The sequence below is a fragment of the Lepidochelys kempii genome, chromosome 1 (genome assembly GCF_965140285.1).
Source record: "Lepidochelys kempii isolate rLepKem1 chromosome 1, rLepKem1.hap1, whole genome shotgun sequence".
Classification (NCBI taxonomy): Eukaryota; Metazoa; Chordata; order Testudines; family Cheloniidae; genus Lepidochelys; species Lepidochelys kempii.
Genome location: NC_136380.1, coordinates 258,455,572 through 258,469,912, shown reverse-complemented (window position 1 = coordinate 258,469,912; position 14,341 = coordinate 258,455,572). Strand labels below are relative to the sequence as shown.

General features: G+C 51.6%; 1 protein-coding gene across 1 annotated transcript; it reads left to right on the top strand.

The window, feature by feature from the left end:
- The first annotated feature begins 3,655 nt into the window (after positions 1–3,655).
- On the top strand, positions 3,656–13,485 carry LOC140903872 (arf-GAP with dual PH domain-containing protein 1). Its single transcript, XM_073325792.2, has 11 exons — positions 3,656–3,967; positions 5,160–5,290; positions 7,422–7,513; positions 7,600–7,682; positions 8,544–8,656; positions 9,091–9,237; positions 9,832–9,915; positions 10,575–10,637; positions 11,205–11,276; positions 11,909–12,140; positions 12,263–13,485. The coding sequence occupies exons 1-11, from the start codon at positions 3,877–3,879 to the stop codon at positions 12,289–12,291; spliced, it is 1,137 nt and encodes a 378-aa protein (XP_073181893.1). The 5' UTR covers positions 3,656–3,876; the 3' UTR covers positions 12,292–13,485.
- Positions 13,486–14,341: the final 856 nt, after the last annotated feature.

Below are 14,341 nucleotides of genomic sequence, written 5' to 3'. Positions count from 1 at the left end.
TAAAAAACAATTGGAGACAGTTCACCCTTTTTTCCACTCTTAATCCAGATAAGATTTACAATCTCCTTTCTTCCCAAAGCCTTTCCTCCCCTCCTTCTTGGTGTGGAACAGCCTTCCCATTGCACCTGGGTTCACATAGGCTTTAACCCTGGTGTGTGGGATGGGGAAGAGCCATGTCGGCTCACTGTAAGACAGATTCTCTATGTGATTTAAAGCCATCTGCAGTCACCCCTATTGATCAGAGACCTTCTTTTTAGAAAATTTCCCTTATCTTATTAGTTATTCTTTGAACCAGACATCCTCCCTACTTTATTCTTTTTGGCCTTATAACTCATTATTTCCAAAGCCTTCCTTCTACTTGCTCGTCATGGCCTTTCTTTACAACACATGTATTTTCTTAACCAAACTTAAGCTAACTTTAGTTCTTTAATTTTATACTTATCCTACAGGGGTCCTCAAAAGGGAGGTACTCAATGGTTCTTTGGACCTCTCAGGCAAACCTAAAGACTGGACCAAGGAATATCAACGCATCATCACAGGTATGGCCACTGCTCTAGCTGCTATCACCTGCATCAAAAGTTGCTTAGAAGGCATGTTTTGTCACTTGATGACCCTCTGCTATCCCTGACTTAGTTTCCTTCTTAACAGCCTCAGGAAGCTGATCCTGGTGAGCAGTGGCACTGGAACAGTTTTAATAGTGGGGGTCCTGAAAGCCAGCCCCCTTACCCCTGTCTGCGCCCCTGCCCCCTGAGCTGGGTCTGGGAGCAGGGCCGGGTCTCCAGGAGGGTGGGACCTCCTGGAGGATAACAGCTTGGGGCAGGCACACGGCTGGCAGCCAGGACCCTGGGCGCGGGGCCGGGACCCTGGGCGCAGGGCTGGCAGTGGAGCCCCAGGCACGGGGCTGGGAGCCTGCCTGTGGGGCTGGGAGCAGAGCTCTGTGTAAAACCTGGGGGTGCTGGAGCACCCCCTGCACTCCTAGTTCCCATGCAGGTGAGGAAGCAGTATTTAGCTAACATTGCCTGGTAGCTGGATATCCTCATCTGGAGGGAGGCTGAGGAGTATGCCTTTTCCCACAGAAGATTTAACCTCTTTGGATTTCTCTCCCTAGGTGTTGAGCAAGGAGAATCAGATTATTGTTTTTTTCTTGCGGGTTGGGTGGTTGCAAAAGCATTCAAACCTCAGGGAACTTGGTATCTTCAGTCAGCTCTTTTGCAGGAAGGGAAGTTGGTGTGAGCCACAGATCCTTTCGGGGCTCCAGAATGCCTTCATTTACAGGAATAGCTACCCTACTAGGGCCTGTAATATGTGGCACAAAACTGAGACTTTCTCTGCTCAGCTGCCAGCTCCAGGTCTAGCATTTCAGCAGTTCTCCCCATAACTATTTTTATAGTCAGGAGAAGTTGCTGGAGGAACCACAGTGTCATCTGGGGATGAATAGAAGGGATAAGGAGGTCCTGTGGCAGGATACACACGAGTCTTTTCATCCTCCCATTCTTCAGAGCAGAATTGCTGAGGGAGATGCTTTGGAGCTCTCACAGGAAAAGAAAGTGTAACCATCCTGGCCTCTTTTCTGCCTTCTTGGGTGTTCAACCCCTTTCAGGTACAGGCAATGGAACCCACATGAGCCATAAGGCTATGGAGGTGATATGCCAGGAGGAACCCTGGAAGCAGGAGGCATCCAAGAGGTAAAAGGAGCCTCACCAAAATGAAGATGCTGGAACTGAGAGATCCAAGGATGGACCTTGGTCCTGTTCCTGACAACAACGAGGTTAACTCTGGGGTGCTCTGGCTCAAAAACCTGCTGCACATGGATAGCATGTCAGGGACAACAGAAAGGGGCAAGTGGAGGCTTCTTTATTTTGTGCTGAGGAAGTAGTAGTAAGGGCCAAGCTGAAGGGAGGTGTGGACCTCCTCAGTGCTGATAGGTCCCAGGAAGACACAGAATCAACAGTCGATGCAGAGGGTCCTGATGCTGAAGTAGCCAAGGTAGAAGAGGCTGCAGCACTGCCCTTGAGGATGTTGCCTTTATGATTCTCTGTAAAAGATGTAATTGAGGCAGGTAAGTAGGGCTTGACAGTCTGAGTACTAAAGGATTTACAAATTGGGCCCCAGCCAGGACATGCTCTTTTCCTTAATGGAAGAGGGATCTCATGTGGTCCTCTGTGATGGACGTTAAACTACCGAACAAAAGACAGGGTTGAAGTCAGTTGTCTTGGCTTAGACCATTGAAAGGGTGTGCACGTCAGCACTGGGAACGCTTGATGGAGGCTAAGGAGGATGCTAAGTGCCCAGTGGATCAGGAATCTAACACAGACTCTATCTCTAACTCTATTTAAAACGAGCAGCTGCTTACAGAAAAAGAGCAAATTCTCCCGCGGGGAGAAGCGAGGATCAAAAGGGCCCTCCGGAACGTGCTGCGCGTATGTGCCCCAGCAGGGGCACCGGAACAATTTGTAGAGTGGGGGGGTGCTGAGAGCCATTGAACCAAACTGTAAACCCTGGATAGGATGGAAAGCACTTCAAGCCTGGGGGTGCGGCAGACGCAGCACCTCCCACCCCTAGTTCTAGCACCTAAGCCCAAGGCACCTCTACAGTGGGGACCTGCAGGGCAATCACCCCAAGAGCTCCATTTCCCTCAGCACTTGCTTTCCCGACCCAAAGCCCCATTGGCTGAAATCTTCTGTCACTCTCGCCTCTACTCCAGTCAGCTTCCTCAGGCTGGGGGTGGGGCTAAAGGCCAACTGCCAAACCTCAACTGCCACAGAACCTTGTGGAACCTTTTGACTTCAAGATTCCAGGTTCCTGATTGGAGCCTCTCCCTCCCAATCAGGTTCAGGCAGGGGTGGGACTTTCTCACAATCTCCCTGCCTCCAGCTCAGTCTGAAGGTCACTTTCTACTGTGGTGTTTAAAAGCGGCTGCTGGTGTGCAGGGCCCCAGATGTGTATAACATGATATCTTATGACCCCCTCTGGCAGTCAAGTCCCGCATCCCTCTCTTCTGTCCCCACAGAGATCGGGTCACATGAACTAGCTGTCTCCCCCTCACTCACAGCTGCAGATCAAGTCACACTTTCTTACTGCTTCTCTTCCATATGACAAATCTCCAGACTTCCTTTAAAGGAGCGGCAGTTTAGTCCATGTTGGTGGGAGCAGGACACAGGCTGTTCTGTTAGTTACAGGGTGGGTGCTGTGGTTGTTTTCAGCCATGTCAGTGTGCCTCAAGACACAAGCTGCAGGACCCCCTGAAATATCCAATCACTATGTAGACAGTGTGGTCTAGTGGTAACAGCAAGGGAGTGGGCATTAGGACTCCCACCATTGCCACTGACTTGTTGTGTGACCTCAGGCAAGCCACTTAATTTCCTCATCTGTACTTTACAGGGAGCTTGCGAGGCTTCAGGAATGCTTATAAAGTTTGCTTTGAGATCTTCTGATGAACCCTGGCACATTATTAATTATGAGGTAGCCTGGTGGCCATTAGTCCTACTCCTGACACTGGGTGTCGCCTCTGAGCCATGGCTGTGTTGCCTTTAGCAACTTGCCTGCTGCTTAGGTTCTTTTCCTGGGGCTTGTCCTTTTACCAGCAGAAATGCGGAAAAACCAGTTCTGTGGTTAATTGCTGCACTTCCCTTCACGCCCACACTATCGGCCTTCTCCTCTTCCTCAGCTTACACACACCTCTGTCTCTTTCACTCTGCTGTGCTCTGTCAATCCAATAGGGTTTGCTCTCCAATTTTATTAACCCTACTGATCCCTTGCCCCAAGCCCCTTCTCCCTTGGGCGAGCCAGTGGGCTTGATCACAGGTAGAGATCACAGGTAGCTGCCTTCCTGGCCCTGCCGTGCCGTGCCCTGCCCAAGGGCAGCTATTGGAGACAATGGCTGAAAAGGGTGACAAGAATATGAAAGCCCTAAAGGAGGTGTGGAGGAGAGCTGAGAATGCCTTGTGCGCAGACTGTGGGAAGCCAGGTGAGTCGCTGGGGTCTCAGTAACGTGGGTGGGGGAAGAGGCTGCAGCGGAGAGAAGGGGACAGTTAGCAGAGATGGGGCCAAAGTGGGGCTTGATGTTGGAGAGAGTTCCACAGGAGGGGCAGCCAGAGTAGCCAGCTTTGGGGAGGAAGCTGAGGAGTAGGAGTCAGAAACTGTCTAGCCTGGGGGCGGGGGGAGCAGCGTGTCAGGTTGTGGTGGTTTGATATGGGCTGTCTGGAGGCGTTTCTCCTCCATGGATGGGGAAGGTATGGTGGGAGAGTCATTGGCCTAGCTGGACACTAGGTGTAGGGATTTGTTTTCTTGTGTGTGGAGACGGTACCTGGGTTGAAGAGATCCTACTGTGCGCAGTGGAGGAAGAAAAGGGTCATCCCACTGCTTGAACTGCAGAAAGATGTGCAACCACATCACCTTGGGCTGCTGTCATGTCAGAGCTGAGTAATTACTTGGGGTCAGGCCCAGTCAGAATTTGACAGAGAAGTTTCTGAAGAAATTGCAGATGCTGCAAAAAGTGGTGAGTGATTCAGAAAGCCATCCTCTCCTCGGGGCCAGCACTGAACCAGTGTCCTGCCATGGAGATATTTTTCTACTGGAAGTGCCATCTTTTGAAAGGAATAGAAATCCAAGGTCCTAATCCTGGAGGAACGTTAAAAGTCCCCATGGCACTTTCAGCAAAATGGGGGTCTAAGCCCCAAATTCAATTTTGGTAATTAATCACATTTTACTTTCCTAAATTCCTACTTGTTTCAACTGGATTCAGTGTTGTTCTTCATTTCCTGTGTTGAACAGTGATGTGTATTGCTGTGCATTGTTAAATAGCTGCCATATTCCACCTCAGAGGTGGCTGCATTTCTGTATTGGGTGAATGATTCTCAGAGAGAGCGAGAGAAAAAGAGAGAGTCTGTAAAGTTTTTTGGGATCCTTCAAAATAAAAGGCACAATATAGATATAAGATCAATATCCTACAGCTTGGAGCAGCAGGAAGGATGGAATGATAGTGATGTATTTTATTAGGGGGTATCTATTCCCCAGCAGGTGACTAACTCAGCTCACATGACATTGAGGTTATACAGCCCTCTGCATCTATTTCCCTAGGAGCCTTGACAGCACATTTCTCAGTCATGGCATATCTCCCTTGAATACCTGCTACTGATCCCCTTTTTATTTACCCTCAGATCCTGACTGGGCATCTTATACTTTGGGTGTCTTTATCTGCGTGAGCTGCTCAGGGATCCACCGCAATATCCCTAACATTAGCAAAGTTAAATCCTTGAGGATGGACCACTGGGACGAGGCCCAGGTGCAGGTGAGAGTCTTCCTATCTGCATCCCTGCTGCAGTGCAACTCAAGTCGGGGTTCTTTGTTCATAACACTCAATTTCTTGGGTCCTGTGAAAGTGAAACTATGTGATCAGGCCTTTTGAATCATGCTGTTGGACATTCATTTTGATTTCATAACTAGCCTCTTTGCTAGTAGTAGGGTTTTAATACCCAAGTGGAGATGATTTGCCCCAACCCATCCCTCCAGCAACTTGATGGACGATGCACTTACCCTTTGGTGGGCAGAGTGAAAGCAATGGCACTGCACAGTGATGAGCTGCCAAAATCTTAACAACGGGTTCCCTCCTCACGCCATGAGGGGGTCGTTGCCCACCCCCGCCCCCTGGGACTCCTGCCCCATCCAACCCTCGCACATTCCTTGATGCCCACCCCCAGGACCCCTGCCCCATCCAACCCCCTCCCCTGTCCCCTAACTGCCCCCAGAACCGGGCAGGAAGGTCTCGTGGCCCACCATAGTGGGTGCCCACCCTTAAAAGCCAGAGGCACCTGCCAGGGGGCGAGATGGGGAGTCCCGGAGGTACTTACTGAAGCATCCGGCAGGTCCCTCTGGCTCCTAGGGGTGGGGGAGCATAGCTGGGAGGGAGCAGGGGGAGCAGCCGTTCCCCCACTGATCCCATCAAAAGTGGCACCTTAGGTGCCGACTCCCTGGGTGGTCCGGGGCTGGAGCACCCATGGGGAAAATTTGGTGGGTGCTGAGCACCCACCAGCAGCTCCCCACCCCGCACCCGACCCCAGCTCACCTCTGCTCCGCCTCCTCCGCCGAACGCGCTGCCCCGCTCTGCTTCTCCGCCCCCTCCCCCTGCCCCGGCTTCCCGCGAATCAGCTGTTTGGCAGGAAGCCGGGGCAGGCTGAGAAGCAGACGGCAGCTTCCCACTCAGGCCGAGGGTGGCAAAGGTGAGCTGGCACCGGGAGTGATTTCCCTGTGCGGCCCCCCCCACCCGGGTTACCTGCTGCGGCGCGGGTGGCCCTCCTCGTGCCCCCCCGCCGCAGCTCATCTCCGCCTCCCTGGCCTGAGCGGGAAGCCGCCGTCTGCTTCTCAGCCTGCCCCGGCTTCTCCTGCGAACAGCTGATTTGCGGGAAGCCTGCAGGAGAGGAGAAGCAGGGCAGGGCGGCACATTCAGGGGAGGAGGCGGAGGTGGAGCGGAGGTGAGATGGGGATGGGGATGGGGCAGAGAGCTGCCGGTGGGTGCCTTGCACCCACCAAATTTTCCCCTTGGATGCTCCAGGGCTGGAGCACCCATGGAGTCGGCACCTAAGACGCCACTTTTGGCTGGTTAAATTTAGAAGCCCTTTTAGAACTGGTTGTCCCTCGTGGAACAACCGGTTCTAAAAGGGCTTCTAAATTTAACAACCGGTTCTAGCGAACCGTTGCGAACTGGCTCCAGCTCACCACTGGCTCTGCATAATTCCTACGTCATGTTTTTTTATGACTAGAGTGGAAGTCTGCTTGAAACATACCTTGCCAAGACCCAGGGTCCCCTTGGCTGCATACAGCTGATTCCCCACCAGTAAACACCATGGAGACCAGGCCCTAGGTCTTATGCAGGACTCAATAGTCTAAGCATGGCACCCCTTCTACCTCCACCTTGGAAGGCTCTGGGAAAAGCTTCCAAATAGTGCTGGATTAATTGGGATCTATGGGAGCTTGACTTCTCCGCCCACTGTTCCCCTGGGCATTCACCAGGTCTTCCAGACAGCCATACAAAATCATCCGTATAGCACCACTCTTTGGAAAGGAGCTGGGAACTCTGGGATGTGTTCCCAAAAGGCTTTGCTGCTGCCACAATACATGGGATGGAACCTCAAGAGCACTAAACAAATGTACACACGCCAAGTGCGTGTGCACTGCTCCCACGTTAACCACTTTGGGGATAATTACATTGGGTTCAGTACAATCGATGTAAGTCTCTAACTCAGACAAGGCCTTTGAGACTTGATAGACACCAACCCTTGTGTAGTCACTCATCCAGGGACATTTCAGTGGATGGGGAGGGGGATCTGCTTAGATAGCTACACCCTGCATGTGGGGGGTGGGAAAGGCCCACAGTGCAATTTGCATCAAAGGGAAGGCGCTGACTCTCTTGTCTTATTTTGCAGTTCCTGGAGCAGCATGGGAATGTGGTGGCTAAAGCCACGTACGAGGCTCACATCCCCATTTACTATTACCAGCCGACTCACGCCGACTGCCAGTAAGAGTGGTTATTTAAGAGAGAGTGGTCACTTCTGGGATCCTTCAGTCTGTCACTAAGCCCCACCACATTTTGTCACCCCACAGAGTCCTGAGGGAGCAGTGGATACGGGCCAAGTATGAGCGCAAGGAATTCACCGAGCAAGGGAGACATCTGCCGTATTCCAACGGTAAGAGCACGGCATGGATTTATCCCTCACATTTATACTGCCCAAGCCCTGGCTGTGTGTTGACAGGGCACTGTCATGAGAAAGCTCGCAGTACTGACATCTCCGCTGGCCCGGTCAGTGCTACTGTGAAGGAGCTCACATTCTGGGTTGTACTTACAGGGCATTATTTTGAGGAAGCTCATGGTGCTGACATCTTGGCTGGGCACTGCCACAAGGAAGCTCACAGCACTAGTGTCCCAGATGGCACTGATGGGGCACCAACGTGATGGAGTTCACAGTGCTGGTCTGGCCAGGGCCCCAGTGTCTTCCTCCACCCCACTCCCAACGACCACAGTGGTCATATTTGAAGTTCTCCTGTCCGTGCAGCAAAGCAAAGTCCTGCCCCCAAGGGCATGCAGAACGAAGCAGGCAGAGCTCTGGGTCAGTGCCAAGTGCCTACGTGCGTTGGGCTGGGAGGCTGAGGCATACATGCGGAGAGCGAGCTCTCTCACACACCCCATCACTCGCAGCTAGGCAGGCTCCCAGTAGGCGAGGAGGAGTGAGGGGAATGCTGGTGAACATGTGCTCCATTGCGAGGTGTCTGCCAGGGAGCTGGGAGACAAACCGAGGAGCACTACCCATGGAGAGGTTAAAGTCCTTGTCCCCCATCCTTCCCCTCACACTTTCTCTCCCTCTCCCCTCTGTAGCCAGGCACAAGAGAGCCCGGCACGGGGCCCCATCCCTCAGACAGAGCTTTCCACTGGAGATACTCTGCATGGCACTCCACCACACACGCAGTCTGCAAATACTGGCTGATTGCAGCTCTCTAGTGCCCACTGTGGCCAATAGGGTACCTTCTCAGGCTGGCCTCTCTGTTCCTAGGACTGAAGGAAGGGATCCTATGGAAACGGGGCCGGGATAACGGGCAGTTCTTACTCCGCAAGTTTCTCTTGTCTGAGAGAGATGGGTGTCTCAAGTACTTCTCCAAACCGGACGTGAGTATGGTCTGCTTGGGGGGCAGCTCCTGCCTCTCAGTGCACCCCAACCTGGGGAGAGTGCCCCCTGCTGGTGCCAGGGAGTCATTTATATTCTCCCTACACAGTCCGGAGGACTCCCCTTGCACCTTCAGAGTCCCCCACGCTGGGACACAGTGCCCCTTACTGGTAAAAGGGAGATAATTTCCATTCTCTACATTCCCAGACGGATTCTCCCTTGGTGCTGCCAGCACAGCCCAACCTGGGGAGAGAGCCCCTACCTCGTGCCATGGAGACACACTCCCTCTGCTGGTGCTAGGAAAGCCTTTCCACTCTCTCTGCCCTGAGGACTCCTCTCTGCTTGCCTTGTCAGTGCCCCTCAGTCTCTAGCCAATGGTTTCTATCCCATCTGCATCTTTAGGGCCAGATCTCACCAATTCCATTTCCTTTCTCAGGCAAAAGAGCCCAAAATAAATATTAAAATTGACACCATCAATGCCACATTCCAGCCAGTGAAGATCGGGAACCCCAATGGCCTGCAGATCAGCTACCTCAAGGACAACAAGACCCGCAATATCTTCCTTTACCACAAGGATGGAAAGGTACAGGGGGCTGTCCTAGCCCCAGACAGCAATCCCAGCCTTTAGCAGTAGCAAGTGCTGGAGTGAATGGTGTAGGAAAATGCTGGCAGAATCACTGTATTAAATGTTGTGGGAATGCTGCATGTGTGTGTGTGTCACTGGAGGGAAAGGGGCTGGAGGACTGGCTTGGGGATGAATTGTTCTTGGGCAGGGGTTCTCAAACTGGAGGTCGGGACTCCTCAGGAGGTCACGAGGTTATTACATGGGGGGTCGCAAGCTTCAGCCTTCACCCCAAACCCCGCTTTGCCTCCAGCATTTATAATGGTGTTAAATATATAAAAAAGTGTTTTTAATTTATAAGGGGAGTCACACTCAGAGGCTTGCTGTGTGAAAGCAGTCACCAGTACAAAAGTTTGAGAACCACTGCTCAAGGGTATAATTTAGGAGCCACTGTAGAGACTGGTATATAGGCTTTTGGGAGGAAACCGAGGAATGCTGTAAGAGTGTGGGCCACAGGAGGAGCTCATACATATTCCCAGGAAGCTGTCTGGAGGGGTGGGTTGGGTGGTTCGGCACTGGTCACTCTGAAGTTCTCTGTCCTGCTTCCCTCCGCAGGAGATAGTGGACTGGTTCAATGCCATACGCGCAGTGCAGGTTCATTACCTGAAGGTGGCATTTCCCGTGGCCAGTGACAATGAGGTAAGAAATCACCTGAGAGTAATAACCAGCCCTCCTGCTGGTATCTAAAGCCATCCAGATAGAGGAACTTCTCTGTTCTCTGAGTCCTCTGGGGAAGGAGTCACTACTGTGGCTTGGCTAATGTTCCCTCAAATTTTTTACATCCATGTGCGGAATTAATTTTGCTATTTGCACCAATATGGAAGTGATGTGTGGTGGCAGTGGGGCCAAGGAGTTCAGAGTGTGGGAGGGGGCTCAGAGCTGGGGCAGGGGGTTGGGGTGTGTGAGGGTGGTGAGGGCTCTGGCTGGGGATGCGGGCTCTATATGGGGCCAGGGATGAGGGGTTTGGGGTGCAGGAGGGGACTCAGGGCTAGGGTAGAGGATTGGAGTGCAGGGGGGAGGTAAGGGCTCTGGGTGGGGGTGCAGGCTCTGGCATCCTAACAGTGGTGCGGTTAGAGGGGCCTGAAATGGGCAGAGAAGAGCTGCTCTCTGACATATCCCACGGAGATAGCCCTCTCCCCTGACAAAGCAGGGAAGGTGACATTAGCAGATGGAATTTAGAGAAGGATAGAGAAGAGAGGAGTTGGAGCGCTGAGGGCAGGCTGAGAGGGAGGGAGTGAACAAGAAGAACCAGCTAAAGTGAAAGATGTGCTGGGATATACCATTCTCCTTTTATGCAGATCAAAAGCCGACTAATGCAGAAATTCCTGAAGGAGGGATACATGGAGAAGACTGGCCCCAGGGTAAGATGGGATGGCACAAGAAATCTAACAGAGGGGGAGTTGCCACAGAGAAACTAGGGTTCCTGACCTGCCTGGGTTCATTTCAGCATCCTCATGTTTGTCTTCATATCCCCAGACTTCTCCAAGATCCACGGCAATGCTGCTCTGTGCCTCAGCTAGGGCACAGCTGGGGTCTCATCGGGGAGCAGTGAGGGTGGCAATGAGGAGATGCAAAATTAGATGAACATGGAGGCTGAATTCCTCACTCATCCCACAAGAGTGGGTTTATTAAGTGTGTGTACATGTGTGCATGTGGACCTTGGAGACTGAACTTCCCTGTCACCTGAGCACAGGGGCACTTTGAGTGAGAAGTCTGTATGTTGGTGGAGACACTCAGGATTGAAAGAACCTGGGTACTGAGTCCCCTTCTCACCTCAGCAGAAGTGGGCTCCCTCCAGGGCAGGGATTTTGAGCCCAGTTTGTGTGTCTAGATGCAGCCCAGATTTAAATGAAATGCAGTAGCAATTCCCCTCTCTCCCCCGCAGAGGGCACTCTCCTCCTACAAATGTCCCCTCTTCATCTCCACAGCAGAGAGAGGCCTTTAAGAAGCGCTGGTTCACACTGGATCACCGCAGACTCATGTACTTCAAGGATCCATTGGTAAGTCAGAACTTGGATTGCATCCAGCTCTATCGTGCTGTGCTCTGGGGCAAGGAACAGCCAAAGGGTTCCTTTCCCTAGTGAGGTGGAGGTGAGACACAACTCCCCAAATGTCCATCAACAGATGCTTGGCCTCCCCATTCCACACACATCTCTCCCCACCCACCCAGTCCAAGCCCCCGTGCTTGCATCAGTCCTGCAATCAATGGGAACAGGGTTATAATAGCGACATGGTGGAAGTGACGCTATCTCAAGATAGCAGAAAGGGGGACAGGAGACCCTTCTTATCCAACCATCCTCTGCGTAATCCCCCCTTCATGCCCTTCCAGAGCCTCCAGTTCCTCCCTCCACATTCTTTGGTCTCTTATTCCAGAGATCATTGCTCAGTGCCCCCATCCCAGATCCCATCCCTTCTTAGTTGCTTCCTCTGAATATAACTCCCCTGGTGTTCTGAACCTCCAGTTCCCTTTATCCCGTTTGTTGTCACCCCCCCTCCCCTTGGACCTTCTGCACTCATCTGCTCTGCCCCGTCTCGCAAACTCCCCTAGCTCAGGCGCTGCTGGGACCATGACTGTTTGGATGCCTGCAAATCCCTCCCCATGACAGATCTGTCTTTCCCTCTTGCTGTTCAGGATGCATTTGCTAAAGGCGAAGTGTTCGTGGGCAATAGGGAGCATGGATACAGTGTCAAGCAAGGGCTGCCAGCAGGGGCTCAGGGCAGCTTCTCCTGGCAGTACGGCCTCACCATCGTCACCCCCGACCGGGAATATCTCTTCACCTGCGAGACCGAGAGTGACCAGCAGGACTGGATCGCGGCCTTTAGTCAGGTCATTGAACAGCCCATGACCCCCCAGGAGTATGCAAGTAAGTGTCAGGATGGTGTTCACTTCTCTCCTCCTGCGCCCGCCCACCAGCCTCATATCAGACAGAACTGAGGCTAGCCTAGCTCCCTGCTCTGATATACCCTCTGTTTGCCTTCCCTACAGTTGAAGCCTACTTCAAGCTCAGCTCCTAAGAACCCCCCGGAGAACCTGACTACAGCTCTATCTGCCTTAGCCCTGAGAGAGGGTGCTATGGGAGAGAAGAGGAGCTGTGCACCAGAGAATCTAGACTCTCCCAGTACATCATGGTTTGGAGCACTTTTTCTTAAACAGATCAACCAACCTCCCTTTGTTGCTGGGGGGCAAATTAGGCTGTACCCCTTTAAATGGAAGACACATTCCAAGACTGAACACTCAAAGCAACTAGTCACTGAGACCACTCCTAAGCAGTGTTGTGATCGAACTAGAGACTGGAAGGGTCTGTCATCCAATCAGGCTTTGAAGGTTTGCGTACCACAGGTGGTGAAGGAGGCGGGGGGGTGTTGTCTTTTAAACTTCCGTTATTGTACCTTACTGGAAAAGGGGAAGCCACCATAAAAGTGGAAACAGCCAAGCACGCAGTCAACATGGGTGGTTTGCAGGGTGGAGTGCAGCTCTGGCAGTCAACAGCTATAGCCTTGTCAAGTTACATATTCACAGGCAACCTTCCTCCAGAATTCTGCTGCAAAGATTAAAGTACTGTGCATGTATAAATTAGGGGATCATTGATACGAGTATGGGGAAGACACTGTATGACTATCGACAGTATGGCAAAAGCTGAGACTGTTTTCATTCTGAGCTGTACGTTTTAACAGTTGTGTGCATTCCATGATAATAATACCTAGCTCTTATCTAGCACTTTTTAGCAATAGACCTCAAAGCACTTTACAAAGGAACAAGTATCATTATCTCCAGTTTACGGATGGAGAAACTGAGGCACTGGGAGGTGAAGTAACTTGCTCAAGGACCCCGAGCAGACCATGAGAGAGCTGAAAACAACCCAGGTCTCCTGATTTCTAGTCCAATGCTCTATCCACTAGGCCACACTGCCTCCATAGAAGTGTAATCCACTGGATTGGCATGTGGGTTCATGTTCTCCTATTAGTGCCTGGCCCCAACAAGTATAACAGCCTACTACTTACACATAGCTAAAGGAGTTCTTCACTAGCTCAAGCAGTAAAGGCCCATGTTTTGGATTTGGAAGTTGCAGGTTCAACCCCTACGGATATCTGATGTCTCCCTGGTTTAGTACACAAGCAGCATGTGTATGTACATAGTGTCTATTAACAGGGGCTAACTGGACTTAATGGTGCATTCAGTAATGTAATACACAGAAAGAAATTAATAAAAAAATCTCATTGTAGTTTATCTTTGGTTAAGTGAACTCCTGTTCTGTTAAAAGGTAACCCAAAGGACTCCTTCTTGGAGGAAAGAAGATAACATGATAGCAGCATAAAGGGGGCAGAGTCTGTATTTTTCTGCAGTGAGCAGAGAGGGCGATGACTATTTCCATCAGAGTCAAGTGACACCCTACAAAGAATTAATGTAGCCAGGCTTCACTTTCCTTCTCTGCCCCTGTTGGGGGAATCCCTTTCTTCCTTTTGGCCTGGAAACACCATGATCTGAGGGACTTTCCATCTTCTGACGGAGATCACCTCACCTTCAGGGACGAAGACAGGGGTTGACAGCCTCGCTCCCCTGGCATGATGGCACTTTCTTCCATGAGGGTAAAGCTCATCTCTGCAGGAGCCAGAGCTCTCTCAGGGGCTTGTCTGAGATTGTGGCATGAACTCCCTCAGGAACTAAGGACCAACACAAACCCCACCCCTTCCTGTGTAAGTGCAAGGTGCGTTTCTTTGCCCTGCCTTCGCCAGTAAAAACAGCAGTGTGTACATTAAAAAGAACAACCCCCCTGAAACAAAACCTTACAAAAACAAAACACTCCACTGCACACTTAATTCTCCTCCTGGGGAGAGGATGAGAGCAAGAGAATGCACCACGTGACACATATTGGTCATAACACTTAGTGAATCCTGGGACGGCACTCAGATACTACAGGGTTGAGGGCATTAGAGACCCTGTACAGACTGCTTCCCCGACCTGTTGTTGTACACTCTAATCCCTGCGATACTGCCAATAACTAGATACAGTCAGGGGGATTTGGCTCCAGCGCAGATAAGCAACAATACTGAGGATGGAATCCAG